General features: G+C 40.5%; 1 protein-coding gene across 1 annotated transcript in view; it reads left to right on the forward strand.

Moving 5' to 3' along the window:
* Positions 1-13,792: 13,792 nt before the first annotated feature.
* The window catches only part of CRPPA (CDP-L-ribitol pyrophosphorylase A), a 144,897-nt gene continuing 143,266 nt past the window's right edge, over positions 13,793-15,423 (forward strand). Inside the window, exon 1 of the mRNA XM_068405009.1 lies at positions 13,793-14,032. Coding sequence (XP_068261110.1) covers positions 13,866-14,032 — 167 coding nt within the window. The 5' untranslated portion in view covers positions 13,793-13,865. The remainder of the gene's footprint in view (positions 14,033-15,423) is intronic.

A 15,423-nucleotide genomic window follows, 5' to 3' on the forward strand; every position in this document is an offset into this window, starting at 1 on the left:
TTCTCCACTCTGTATTATTTCTGTTTAAAAGTGTGCAATCAAAAGACAGATATGATGACTTCCTTTCAAAATCATTGGTTTCTTTTTTTTTTTTTACAAAAATAAACACTGCTAAAAAACTGTATTGTCTAGCCCTATGTATGAAAATGCACACATTTTAATCAGTCACAACATTTAATCTTAAAATGTGGGAGAACATTATTTGGTTAAAAAAATCTATCCATGATATTTAACATTAAAACAATCTTTCTGTGGATTCTTCTGGGATGTAAAAATCTTATATAGCTGTTTAACAGATGGTGCTTATTAACGGTCCAAGCCACACTCTCATTTAACAATTCTCAAGTTGTACATTGCAGAAGAAGTGTATATTTGGGAAGTTTTACAAGCTAGTAAGACACCACAATTTTTTTTCTTTTCATTAGTGACGATCAGGTCAAAGACTAATGGTAAAAATAAAATGCAGTTTCATCTTTCCCACAAAGCCAAGAGAGTCCTGCACAAATTCTTATAGAATGTATCAGGAAATAAGTAGTAAGCAATCTACCTTTCAACACACAGTCCCTGAATCACCTGTTCTTAATTTTTCAAACTATATTGAAATACTACGGGCAAGATTCCATCATGGGATTCTGCTGTTCTTAGATCATTAACTTTTACAACCCCTTTGCATCCAAAGAAAAGGTTACATAAGACAGTAATGAAAAGTCTTGCCTGATAAAGTCTCACACAAGTTCTCTTTGACCTTCTCTTTATCTCATTCCATTTTGCATTTTAATTCCAAAAGATTCATCATTAAGCTCTTGGCAGAGATCTTTCTTGGTCATTAATGTAGAACTGTTTGAAAACCACTGCTCCTGCTTGACTTACTCAATTCTAAATTTTATTGATAAAACTTAATGATTTTTCATCAAAGCTACTTCCAAGAATTCTCTTTAAAATCTGCTATATGTGAGAAAGATATATACTTTTTTTTAAAGTGATCTACATGGTGGTACAGTTAAAAAACATTGCATTGATGCCTAGTTGTTTCAAGTTTAGTTCTGTGATTATGAAAATGTCAGAACAATGAGATCAGAGACCATCTTTATACTTAAATTCTCTGATCTTAAAGGTTCTTCTTTTAAGCCTAAGAGGACTGATGATGAATAAAGGAGTTAGTAAGGAGAGAGGTGACATGACGCTGCTCCTAGGCATATCAGTCCAGTGGTCCTACAAATATCCTAGTTTTTTATTTTAACAGCCATTATAGTCTCATTCAATCCATTTTATGAGGGAAAGATTACTCCCAAATGCCAAATATCTATTAATTTTTAAATTGTTCTCCATCTACTTCTTCAAAATCATAAAGCACAGAAGATTGATATAATAGACCAAAATTTAACCAAAATTATTTTCAAAGCCAATAGTCACTATACATCAGTAAAGCTGCCCTGCCTGTTCTGTGTTTGACTCCCAGAAATAAGAATGGTGAAAAAAACCACACATCTTGCTCATGACTCTTCTACAGTCAGTGAAGTTTGACTGTAAGAACAATATGCACATTTAATAAGTTTGCATTTAGCAACAGAGATAATAACTCCTATTTGTCTTTTCACGCAGAACTACCTGAAGGGGAATAATTTCACACACTTCCATTAAGATGACTTCATGAAATTCTGCTGGACTTGCTATAGAAAGACCATGGGACCCATCTCTAAGTCTGGCCTATTTGAGGGAACATGAGGGAAGCCAGCAGGAGCTTTGCCCATCAGCAGTGACTTAACTTTGAAGTGCCCCTTGAGTTAGCTATCATCTCTTCTTTGGCCATGACTTTGGCCTTTTATGGGGGAGATCTGCAGGAAAGCAGTGTTAGAAATATGTTAATCTTGAATTTTCTTAAGGAATAATGTTACTCTCTGTGACTCATCTCCTAGCTCTGAATGCTTCAAACTGGCCTATGCAATCTGCCTTCTGTTTCGTCGTGTTACATGTGAACTCACAGGGGTCTATCCAAGGATCCAGACAGAAGGCATTATATGAGTACATCCAACTAGTTTTTTCTATACGGAGAGCCTCCAACATGTAAAGTTACAGTGGGTAGGACATAGGCCATTGCTCTTGTATCTACAAATTGCCAAAGTTTCTCAAAGATTCAATGAAAAAAATAGTACTGCTTAAACTGAAATAATTTTAAATATGATACATCTTATGTTTGTTCCAGAGTTAAAAAGCAAAGACAAACATGCTAGAATTTTCTTAGTTTTCACCTGAAATATTAAGCCAAATAGATACAAGAAGCATGTAAATGTTTTGAAAAAGTACAATGTAGAGGCAGATCAGGTAAGTTTTTACACAAATTAGACCACTAAATAGTCTAGATTTGTTACAATAAGAATATATAGAAGTTGATTTTCTCAATAATATCCTATTGTATGGGTAGATCACTAAGTCCAGGGGCTTCTTAAAAAGCATTTCAAACATCTTAAAAAGAACTTAATAATTTTGTAAGTTCTCATACTTGCTTCTTTAGAAAACTAAAAGTGAATACATTAGAAATAATCTGTTAATCTGCCATCATTATTTCATTACTTTCAAGTTGATGAAAAATGCCCCCAGCTAAGGGGTAAATTGTTTTATAATGAATAGAAATCATTTTTCTTTAGACATCACTAGAAACAAACTTAGGCAGATGCTGATTGTTTTGATAGCATGGTAGCACTCAGAGGCACACTGTGTAGAGGCAGTGGTAGATAGGATGTGTCATTAAGACATTATCAACTGCGGAAGTCAGAAGGGCCTGACACTTGCAGTCTAGACTAGAAAGGCCCTTGTTAAGTTTATTTATTCAGTTTTTTTAGTAACAGTAACAAATCTGTTGCCTTTCCTTTACAGCAGCCTTGGAATCAAAACCACCTGATCCAAGTTCAGTCATTTGTTTGGAAATAAAGCAGACATTTGAATAACACCCTTCAAAATACCTAACAGATTTCTGCTACTAAATCACTGTAGTCCTCCTAACCTTGACCTTTATATCCTTCCTGAAGAAGTACAGCATTAATCAAGACAGGACTGTTCAACACATTCCACTGTGAGAGTCTTGTTGCTACAGTATTAACCTGGAGGTGTTCAGTGGAAAATTTTAAGGAATCCTTAGTGTTGGAAGGTATCCTATTCTCATGATGCGTTTCCTTTCCTGTAGGTCAGGCAATGGGCTTTGATTTTAAGTTCATTGACATACATATAAACATCACTCCAGGCTAAAACTGAAAATTCTCAGAGATTTATGAGTTAAGCAGACATTCTGTCACTGGATTTGTTAATTTTGCCTGAACGTCGCCCCCACAACAAAAAGCCTGCCCATGCATCTTTCTGAAAGACATCCAGCCTTTCAGCTCACTCATCATATGAGTTATGTGGACTAATACACTAGAAAAGTATGATGTACAAGTGATATTGCCTACCACCAAGTTAATATTCAAATCTTCCTCAGTAATTCCATGACAAGAAAATACTCTTCATTCTTAATTAATGCTCATCAAACTACACGCCATGAAAATAACTTGTCTCTACTAATTCCTGAGAAAAATCTCTACAAACACTGGACTGTAACTCCATTTTGGGAGTTTGTTATTTCTCAGCTCACTTTGGTTTGACAACACATTATAGTGAATGAGGTAGTGTTACATTACCTAGCTGCAATTCAGGCCTTCTTAATGCCTCTATAAAACCACAAAGAAATACAGAGGATGTCTTAATATAAATGAAAATCAGGACCACTGACCAATAGGGCTGGCTGTAGAATATGGTACTTTATGAATGCAAAGGAAAATAAAAAAATTCAGCTCCCTGGAAAAGAGGCCTAAATCTGAATACAGTGCAACAATAATATAGTTGTTTACCAAACCCCAAAGACAACTGCTGTCAAGAAGTGACCTTTGTTACCATCTACTTAAGTAAAAAATATTAAATCATCTAAAAATGTTTTCTTGAACACTTTGTCTCTCTCGTCCCCTGCCCTAGTTTAGTAGTTGTACAATAGTGTATTATTGTCTCACTATTTAAACCTTTAGCTGTCGTGAACTATACTTACTACAGCACACTTGCTTTTTGATACAGAAATATTTTAAATGTCTTTTTAGAATGACTGGATGCATCATTTTTAAATTTTTATTACGGAGCAGAAAAGTCATGCTCTGATTTGATCTAGGATTCCATATTTGATTTGTTTTGTTAGCCCCAGTGAGAAGTGACTTAGTGAGGAAATTGCAAAGAAACTTAGTAAAAGCATAAACCAGTCTGTGAAATCTGATGCTTTGGTGGGCTAAAGAAGAGCTAACCAGGCACATTCATTAAAGTTCTTTTATATGAAACAGTGGAGAATTGAGGGAGAGGGCCTAAGGTGAAAAGTGCTTGTCTAGCCCTACCACAAGAACAGCCACTGAGAAATGGAGGGACTATGCAGATCTTTAAAACAGACTCTGTAGCACAAAGACTTTGTTTTAATTGCAGCTGAAGCAAGTTTAAACATCTGTTGCTTGTTAGATTATTATTTTATTTATTTATTCATTTATTTTTGGGATGGGTTGAAGAAAGCTCTTTTAGATTCCCTATGGCCATTAAGTTGGGATGGAGAACAGAGGTCTGAGTGTTTCTAAAATGTAAAGCTGCAAAAATTTTGGTTTTAGCAAGGATCACTCGCTTTTTTTTTTCCCACTGAAAATGCCTGCTGAAACTTTTGCTTTTGTACATCTTTATTGCAATTTTTAGGATGGTAGCCAGAACAGCTTATAGCAGCAAGGAACAGGTTGTATCACTGCACTGCATCTTTTGTTTTCAGATATTAAAATGTCTGAATCTGTGTGTGTCTAAAAGAGGAGAAAGAAGAGAAAACGGATCAAAAAAATGGAAGAAGATGACATGTGGAGGACAGCATGTGTTGCACGTTCTTCATTTTCTTCTGATCATCACAACTTTTCATGAGACTTCAAAAGACTTATTCTGTCTGCACATTGCCAAGCCAAACATTAGCCTATGCACATGCTACCCTTGGGATTTAATAGACTGCTAAGTCTAAATTCACATGGTAGATAACCATTTCTGACTGTCTGTCTTCTCTTCCCGTGCAAAGGGAAGAATGCACAGCACAGTGTGTCTGTACCCTCCACACATTCCATACAGAACCAGGGCAAGTCAGGGAGACTTCAGAATCTGACATCTTCACAGAAACTCATGGTTCACTGCATTGGTCATATCTTCTGGTGGGTGACCACAGCCTTCTCTTTCTGAGGAGAAAGAATACTGCCTAAGCTGAAAAGGTTCACAAACAGGTTTCTTAGAAAGCTATCCGTCTACCACACACCTGGCCTTCCATGTTGAAGAATTTGGCTCAAAATCCTGCTTACAACCTACATAAAATCTATCAGTAGATTCCCCCTCAGTGTTACCCTTATAAAATTACAGTAATCTGATTTTGTGAACAACACCATTAAGAACAGAGGTAGTGAGTTATCCATAAAACCTCTTTTAGGTGCTCTGCAACTATTGTCCTTGTATTTTCTTTTGAACTTTTTGTAATCAGTTATGAATCTTGACACTTCTGCCAGAAGAAAATGTTCGCAACATCCTTTGCCAAGAATAAAACAAATATTAAGAAGGATTTCCATTTTTATTTGCTTAATTAAATACTGTTTTGCATACTTCTTCCATAAAAGCCCTCATTAGACAGACCATTCAAGCCACTGTCTGAATCTTAAGAATGCAGTACTTTGTGGTACTCTTTATCTACTCAAATACTGCAGCCCCTTGCAAATCTGCCTGCTTCTGCCTTCCACTTTGAAACTTCTGGCTCTGGCAAAATCTAAATCCTCTTTCCCATGGTGTCTCAATGACCTTCCAATAGTTAGGTTACTTGTCCCACAATTCTGTTCCCACACACATACACACAGAAAAAAAGCATGCATTACTTACTCAATCCATTTTCTGAAGTGTTCAGTGCTGAAGAAAACAATGTATATGGAAACACAAGTGTATGGGCGCAGGTAAGTGTCAGGAAGAATTTTTAAAGTAAGATGAGTTGGACTGTATTACTCAGAAAAACAGTAACAGGATACAGAGCATTTTTCATTAAGTACTTGGTTTGCATCCAGCTAGATTAGTATGTTGGAAAATGGTTAACCTTTGATGGTTGCTCAGTGGTATATGTTAAACAGGCTGAGTCTCTGAGTCTCTCTGTAATTGCTGGATGACAGGTAGCCACATTGCTGCAGTTGGGAAAAATCTGTAACCTTCATCTTTGTAAAAACTGAACAGGATCAAAGGACTGACCCTTTCCAATCCAACATTTTCATGCTAGAACTGGACAAGCCAGCAAAGCATGAGGCAAAGGATTAGAACAGGACTACTGTTTTAGGGACCATTATCTTGCAGGTTTTGCTCACTATAAAGCAACTGTTTAGAAAGAGAAAAAAGATTCACAAACCTTTCCACAAGGCAGGCTGCATTTTAAAGCACTTCCCTTACAAACTGCCAAAAAAGGTTAGAATATAACATTTAAAATTCAAAAGAAGAGGGAAAAAATGAACAAGCTCCACATGATTGTTTTATCTAATGTGTACCATACAAATCCACAATGAAGGCAAAGTCCAGTTTTTGTGTTGGATAGTATCTTGTCTTACCTGCTGTAATTTCAATCCCTGATGGTATAGCTAGGACCAGTCTCCATTTGTTAAGTAAAAACTTACACGGATGGAATCCCTCCCATATGAACTCTGGCAAACTGAATTGCTTGTTTCTATCTATGCTATTCAGACATGGGACTAATGAATAACATTCTTGGCATTCTAAGGATAAGGACTATTATTAACATGACAAGAGACGCAGAAGCAATACTTTCAGTGTAGTAATAAATAGTAAAGCTTGTACTCCTATTCACACCAAATCTGCAAATTTTCATTGGTGTTATTTGATTCTCTCCATCCCTTTAAGTTTGGTGAATTGTTTCATATTCCTTCACAAACATTCCATGGAGATAACACAGAACATGGTAAAGCAATGAAACATGGCATGATAATATGCACACACCAAAATTAAAACAAAGATTCAGAGCAATGAAAATCCCAACTCTATTCCAAATCTAAATTCAGCTCTTAAATACTCTCTGATGTTTCACTACATCATTCTGCATCACTGGCATCTGTGGCTTAATACCACATAGTTAACCAGTTGACAGACTATTTGTGCTTTGAGTCATTTTGGGAAAAGGGAACTACCATTAGCCTTTCCTCGGAGGTAACTGATCTCCAGTCACAATTGCACACCTGTCAAAAAGAATACATTAAACATTTCTCTTTTTTTACTGAGATGATAGGGCACTATCCTAATGGCCGGTGCCTGCTGTTGAGTCACAGGGACAGTGGAAAAAAGCCTCTGAGATTTCTGTCCCTTAACTTCCATGTCTTCGTTTGGGTCACCATACAATGCACTCTGAGAGTCGAACACCCTAAACCACAATTCCTATAAACCAACACAATAAATGGTGATGTTAAAGCTGAGCAGATAGGCCTACTCAACTTTAGCATTACTTAACATCTGACCAACATACCTAGAATCTATGAAGACCCTCCCAGAGCTAGGTGTTTAAGACTGGTCAACCATTTCTGATGAAAAATTACATGAGGCCTCCACCTCATCACCTGCTTGCCAAAGCACTCCCCAAAGCAGTAGAAGACCTTCTTCAAGTCTTTAACCTTTCTGAATGTCACAAAAACTCCTGCAGTCAGGGACTCTCACTCTCATGAATTATTGGATTATACACTATGGGGTAATTCTTTTATCTTTAAATTCTTTTGTGTACACAAAATACTCATTAGCTCTTGAACTAACCTTCCATACCCCAGAGAAATAGCCTAAAGGATTACTGAGTAGAGAACAGATAAACACTACAGGGAGAATATAACATTTTAGGGTGAAGCTTTAAAATGTGTGTCAAGCATCAAATGATTTTTTTCTGTGGCACTTGCACAGAACATAAGCAAGCTGCTTCCTCTATGTATGAAGTATTCATAGATTCTAGAGGAAATTTATCTACCAGAACCATGTAAAACAATGCCAAAGGTGTGACACAAAACACACGATACAATAGGTGAAACTCAACATATGTTTTTCAACACTAACCTACAATGACGTGCAAGCGTGAAGACACTCCATTGTGTTCAGAGACCACATTTCCTTTGCATTTGTAGCATTCATATTCTCTATTTACGCCTCAACTATTAACAAACTAAAAATCATGGAACACTTCTACCTCATTAACTAAAATTTACAGCTCATTACACCATTTTGGCAAAAATCAAAACCATACACCAGAAATATTTTGCGGAACTGCACATGAAGGCAATAGCACTTAGAATTCCCCTTAGGGATATGATCTATAGGTGATTCTATACACACTGTATATTAGGCATGTAAGTACTCCTTGATATTTGCTAGTCAACTATTTACATCATTTAAGTTATGCATATGCATAACTCCCTTGCTGAATACATGCTGTTTTGATCTCAGTTCCACATAGCAAGAGGAACAAATCAATAGCAGAACACTTTATGTAAGTATTCCACACATCTATAGCATCTTTCATCAAAGAATCTCAGAGCAAGAAATAACCTTTTGCAATCATATTTGTAAAAACACAAACAAAAATATGTTAATATGAAATAAGATTTCCCAGAAGGTGCCAATTATGATTTGGAGGGAAAATATTTTTGCCTTTTTCAACATTCTTATCTATTATACTGCCCCAAGCTACGTGTTCCCTATGACATGATATTGACTTGGGAACCACTGTCACCACAAAGCAAATACTCTGAGGCAGCTGCTGTGCAACAAAGACTGAAACAGCGAAGATGTTAAGTCAGCCCAAAAGGACTATATGTGGAGGGTCAATTAGGTCTCAGTTGCAGGCAACAAGTAAAAGATTGTGAAGAGCATGAAATAAAACTGTCACACGATCATTTTTTCTAGTGATCAATCAGAACTGAAATAAAATATCTGGAAACAAAATGACTACCCAGACTATGCTTTCTTAATTTTTTTTTCATACATAGATGTAGAAATGATGATGAAGCCTAAGACTTTGAGATCTCATGTAAACCGCTACAAATAGCAACAGACAGGCAAGATAAAACCTGAAATACTGTCTTTTTGGGGACTTTCTAATCTCTTTAGATGTGCAAAGAACCTTTGTCTCTCTCTGTGAACCGTGACTTCAACAGCTAGAGACAGTTATTGGTGACTTAAAGAAAGCCCAGACTGCTATCCTACTTGAAAAGAGAACTGACATTCCGTTTGCTTACTTACAGCTCTGGATATTCATTTTAAGGCTTGCCACCAGTGAAGTAATAACTTACATCTCTGGATAAAATTAGTGAAATACAGTCCTGCAAAAACAAGGTTGTGGCTAAAAGCCTGCATCACTGCTCAGAATGCTGCAGATACCATGTTAGCTGCAAGAATGTCTCTCAGGTTTTAAATATTTTTAGTTTTATGTTGTCTTTTATAGATCTTGCACTTCCATAGTAGGAAGTATTGTATTTATTTGTAATTTTGCCTTTATAATTTACTTTAATTTGCCAAATGTTCCTTGATTGCATGCATTTCCCTTTAAAACATACAATAGTGAACCTTGCTGCTGGTCAAGAAAAGGAAAATTAATCTTATTTTGCCTGCATTAAAAACAAAATGGTTCAAGAGATTAGAAATGACTTTGAAAAAGCAACAGACAATTTCTCAGTTAATTTATAACATATCTACATATGACTCAATCGCAATTTTTAATCAAGAAATTTTACTCAATTACTCATTTTTCACAAAAACCTTTCAGTATGGTTTCTACCGCTCCAATAACTTAGTGTTCTCTGGAAACACTATTATGAGTTTCAGTCATAGAAACAGATGATTTTTTTTTTCCCCAGCAGTTAAATTTTCAGGTGAATTTCACTTCTGTAATTTGATTCCGATTTGTACATATCTTCTTTCTTAAATAAAAAAGAAAAAAGCCCACTGTTCTTTTCAAACATATGATTGGCGTATTTACTGCATAATTGCAGACTACTGCTGTGGTTTCAGATGTTATACCCCTGCATAGAAATGATGGATTAGCCTGCTCTTTACTTGCTTTGAGGCAAAAATGTTGCCTCTGTCCCTCTTTATCCAATCAAAAACCATGTAAAATTGTTCTCCCAATATGTGTGAATTTACTTTTTACCCCACTTCAAATGTTTACATAGGTGCATGCACATTAACCAAATTATTAGATTGATTCAATAAAAAATGCAAAATGGAATGGAACTGAAGCAATTATGTATTCACAAATGCTACTGTGTTTCATTGCATGTTACTATCAAATGAATATTGAAAAGATGTAAAAACGAAAATCCCAATTTTCTTAACTCATGCTAAGACACAGCATAAATTGTAACAATGTTAAATATGCTCTTACTTCTCTGTCGTTGTCTAAGAAAACAGAAGACAAAAGGAGAAATAGCAGTAACAAACTCAGTCTAACCAAGACCCCAAGAATCTATACTGAAGGGACTACACAGGGACTGTGGAAAGCATGAAAACTTCCAAAGCATCTGACGTTCAAGTGCAGCTGAAAGCAGCTTCAAAGTGCTGTTTGGCTGGATCATCAAATCTCACCATAAATATACAACATATTTGATGACACTGAAGTCTGCATTCACCAAAGGTATTATCAAATATAATTTCTTCTGGACAGATCAAGCCTCGTTCACCTAGCATAATAAAGAAAATGGGCTTCAGAACAAGAATGGAACTAATTTTGGCATGTGATCCTCTTTCCTCAATCTTGCCTGCACAGCAGACTGTTGGAGTAGGGGAAATAGGGGAAGAAGTGCAAAACCATAATGTCAAGGAAGGGGAAAATAGTTCTAAAAGTTGTGTTTGGGAACATCCTGCTTACCTACCCTCAGAAACAATGTACAGTGGGAGGAACCATAGGAACTAAAAAGACCTTATTTTGCTCCTTACAGTAATGCAAACAAGAAAAAAGTCTGGAAAATCAGCTACAGTTGACTAGATTGATGTCTGTGCTCTTTATGAATGAAGTATGAAGACCTGAGTCAAGAATTCAGGGTGTCTGTTTACTGAAACAAAGGAAAAGGTTGGAATGTTGCAGAACAACCTGCCATGAACATGTTTGTATAGAACTGCTGCATGAAAAAGTCAGAATAATGTAACCTATGCGATCCAAGATGATTGTGGATGCTGGAGGTGCCTACCTTAAGAATAAAAATTCATTTGGAGCATCTGATAACAAAGAAGTGATGCTGAAAGGACAGCAATCTGCACAGAGTGGAAGAGACAGGGCAAACTTGAAAGTCCTGAAAAGAGACAACAGACAAATTTATGTCATCAGTCAGGAAATAGGTGTAGAGAAATACTTTCCAAGAAAAGAAAATATAAGATGCACTGAAAAGGAAAAGGAACAGGTAAACACAGTTTCTGAGCCAATGGATTTTCTAAAAAAAAATCCCACATGACAAACAGTCCTGAAGACAATGAGACCAACACTCATTGGGAGGAAGGCAGTTCAACTTCTAGCTAATGCTAGTGAAACGGGTCTCCATTCCAGAAGTTTTTCAGCAATCTGTATAACTCATATTCTTTCCTCTTTTTTACAAGCCTGCTTCCTTCAATGCCCATGATAATACATTTGTTCCTTACAGAAGCTTTTGGAGACATCATTTTCTAGAAGGCATATCTGTATGTTTTCATTTAAAATATTTTCCTTTGTTTGCCATCAGTCCCTCTTATGTTTCACCACAAGGTACAAGCTGATGTGATTTCTGTTCATTGTCTTAACTATCAAGACAGCTCTGCATGTAAAGTGCCTGTGTTCTCCCCTGTACTGTCCAATTTTCCAGGACTTCCCTGCTATTGCAGGTATCAAGGATATCTGTGAACTCTGCCTTCAGAGGCAGAAGGATCACTTCACTCCTATTGTATGACTTCCACTTATGATGCCTGTGCAATCCCATATGATTATTTTACCCCACTTCACAGCTGGCATTGGCAAAACAGCCCAGCTGGGACATAACAAACTTCCTTCCATGCTGCTTTTTCAGACCTACTCCTCAGAAAAGTCTCCATATATGTTCTATTTAGGTTCCTCTTAACACAACTAAGAGAATCCTGAAACGCTGTAAATACGTTAGCTTATCAAAGATATAAAGAACAGATAAAAAAAATCCTGCAGACTCTGAAGCCTCTGGTCATTTTAGGACAGCCTGCATATAAGACACCGATTTTTTCCTACAAGTAATGTCAAAGAGGACAGTGTTAGGGCCCTGAGTGCACCCACCTTCAAGAAGTTTAGTTGGCTGTGTTAGGGAGTTCAGCTTGCCAAGTCCAAAGGCAGCTCTTCCACTAATAAGAGCTGTTATGAAGAAAGCTAGAAGCAAGGGCCTAACCCTCCTTTCCTCCTTTTCCCTTGGGAGCTACTTTTAAGCAGTCTTCATTGTTGGCCCCCTATGCCTGCACCTGGTCTGGTGCCTCCCTGACCTTGACCTGCACCCACTGGCTCAGTTTCCTGGCTTGCCCTGGGACCTGCCACCTCACCGAGGCTTTGCTGGGTGATCACTAGACTATCATGCTTAGCATTCTGGTTCCTTGTTGGTGAGGCTACTGTTCTCGCCTGCTTTGATACTGTGCTCCGTTCCCAGCTCCCCTTCCCTTTTCGAGTGGCTGGCCCTCACTGCCATGATAAGCAGCAACAAGCTCACAACAGTACTTTCAGATTTGCAAGGCTATCTTCACAGTGAGATGTCCAAAACTTTGAGATGAGGACAGCGTATCAACAGTATTTAAATACACTCAAGTTACATAAATTGAAGCCAGACATATCAACCTGAGACCTACTTTGCCGATTACAAATGTGTGACCTGATGCCACGCTTAGCAAGCCCCCTCCTCGCCGGACTGTGCCTCCTCTGCCACCTAATGGGTATCAGCCCTGGGAGTTTTCTTATCAACCTGGCTCAGCTACTGCTTGCAGTAACACCGTAAAATGAGCTGGCACACCCCAGCTTCCCTATGAGAAGTGACTGTTGCTGTTTCAACATCTCCCTTTTAGGATTAAGGAAAACGCACACCAGATTTTGGCAGGTGTCCCCAGCCAGCCCGAGGAGAAGCCGTCCTCTCATGGCCGGGGCTCACACGAAGAGGCAGGGCCGCGGTTCGGCCCGCGCTCCCGTCGGCTCCTCACTGGGAGCGGCCTCCCCGCCCCGACCGGCGGAGCCCGAGACGGGCCGCTGGGGGTGGGGGGGGGCGGCCCGCTGCGGGGGTGATGTGGGGCCCACGGGCTGCCCCGCCCCGCGCGGACACCGCGCCTGACGGCCCCTCAGCCGCGCGCTCCCCGCAGCCAACACCACCCACCCCGGCCCGCCGCAGGTGGGAGCAGCCCGGCCCGGCCGCGCATGCGCTATGGGGAATCACCCGCGCGCCGGGCACTTAAAGGGCCCATGACTGCTGTACTTCGCCGGTGCTGTTTTGCGCCTGCTGTCTCCCTACTAGGGTGCTCCAGGCGGTGCGCGCCCCCGACAGGATCCAGGCGTACGCCGCGGAGCTGCTAGTCCGCGCCTGGGCCCGCACGCCTCTGCGGGGCCTCGCGTAGCGCGGGGTGGGCGAGGAGTAGGGCCCGGTCCCCGCTGGGGACAGGCAGGCAGGAGAGCGGGCGGGCGCTGGATTCTTTGGATTGCGGACGTCGCGGGCAAATAAAACAAGCGGGAGGGCGGTTGCGCCGTCCCGGCCGCGTTCCTACTGCTGGGGGGCGGGCGAGGAGCAGCGCAGCCGCGGTGCCCCGCGCAGATGGAGCCCAGCAGCGGGAGCGGCGACGCCAGGCCCGCCGTAACGGCAGTGGCGGCGGTGCTGCCGGCGGGTGGGAGCGGGGAGCGCCTGGGTGGCGCCACCCCCAAGCAGTTCTGCGCCCTGCAAGGGAGGCCGCTCGTCAGCTACACGGTGCGGGCGATGGAGAGGTAACGAGGCAGGCGCCCTGCGGGCCTTCCCCTCCGCTCCGGGTCCCCCGCCGCTTGAGGCTCGGCCGCCGGCTCCTGCCGGCCCTCGCCGTGCCCCCAGTCCCCAGAAAGCCGCTGGCAGCCGCCCGCTTCCCTCGCCTCAGGCCCTCGGTACCCCCGGCGCGGCCGCCCTTCGGAGGGTTTGGTTTTGCGTTTCGGTGGGATCTCCTTCCTTCCCCGCCCAGTCACAACGTGTGATCAGTGACAGGGTGGCCGGGAGCACGTAGGCCCGGTGCAGGTAGGGGTTGCCCTGAGCTGTGACTGGGCAGGCTCACGTGGGGAGAGGTGCCGGGCGAGAGCTGGGCACTCTCCCCCATACAGCCTGGCTCTGTCACCGCCGTCCCGGGCGGCTCTTTGCTCTCCCCAGCGCTGACGATGCCTTGAAGCAGTGTCGCTTTCCTTTGCTGCTGGAGATGTGTTCGAGGCCCTCAGCCTCGAAGCTCGAGGGTTTCTGTAGCTGCAGTGGCTGGTGTAGTGAGCTACAAGCCTACCATAACTATTGGAGACAGTCATAATACTATCCAGAGGCCTTGAAAAAAGATCTATTCTGCTATAACCATTGAAGATGGTCTTAATAGTGTCCAGAGGCCTCAAAAAATCTGCTCTTCGTAACAGAATGAACTCAGTGGTCTACAGCGCTGCGTTATGCTTCACCATTATAGTCCATGGTGGAACACTCTGCCTCAGCAGGAAGCTTAAATGACCCCTTGGCTTTCTTTAAGAGATAGTTACTATGCTAGAAGCTGATAGCTCACATAGTGTGAGGCTGCATGTGTAACTTTTCTTTGTTTATGTTGGAGCAAAGAATTTAAGTAATGGGATATCTTAGCAGCCAGGTTTTTTTCTTTTCATAAGACTGTTGAGTTCTAGGCATGTGACTGACAGTTAATATATTATTGTCAAATGTTACCATAATGTAAGTCTTGTATCTAGTGTCACTTGAAACACTGCAGGTAGCAGTGGAGTGTCAGATGTATTCTGGATGTTTTGCAGTAACCTGTAGAAAACCAAACCTTTAGATTTTAGAGAGAATAAATGGGGAGGAGTGGAGGGCGGTGGAAAGAAATGGAATTGCCAACATCTCCCAAAGTTCTTAACTCATGGAAACTTGTACAACATCAAAATTGGGACTCTTTTTCCATTCCCACCCAGAGAGGCTTCCCTCAGGTCACTTGTTACTTTATGAAAGAAATATTGCTTGTTTTCTTTATTTCATTTTCAACAGCAGTCAGTCATAAAGCTAAACGCATCAGTAAGCAAAGCCTCCGATCCAAAGTTTGTCACAGCTGTAATTTCTGCCAAAATGTCATGGGAATCTACAGAGAAGAATAATATCCTCACTCAATGTATTG

Source organism: Nyctibius grandis, chromosome 7 (assembly GCF_013368605.1).
Source record: "Nyctibius grandis isolate bNycGra1 chromosome 7, bNycGra1.pri, whole genome shotgun sequence".
NCBI lineage: Eukaryota > Metazoa > Chordata > Aves > Nyctibiiformes > Nyctibiidae > Nyctibius > Nyctibius grandis.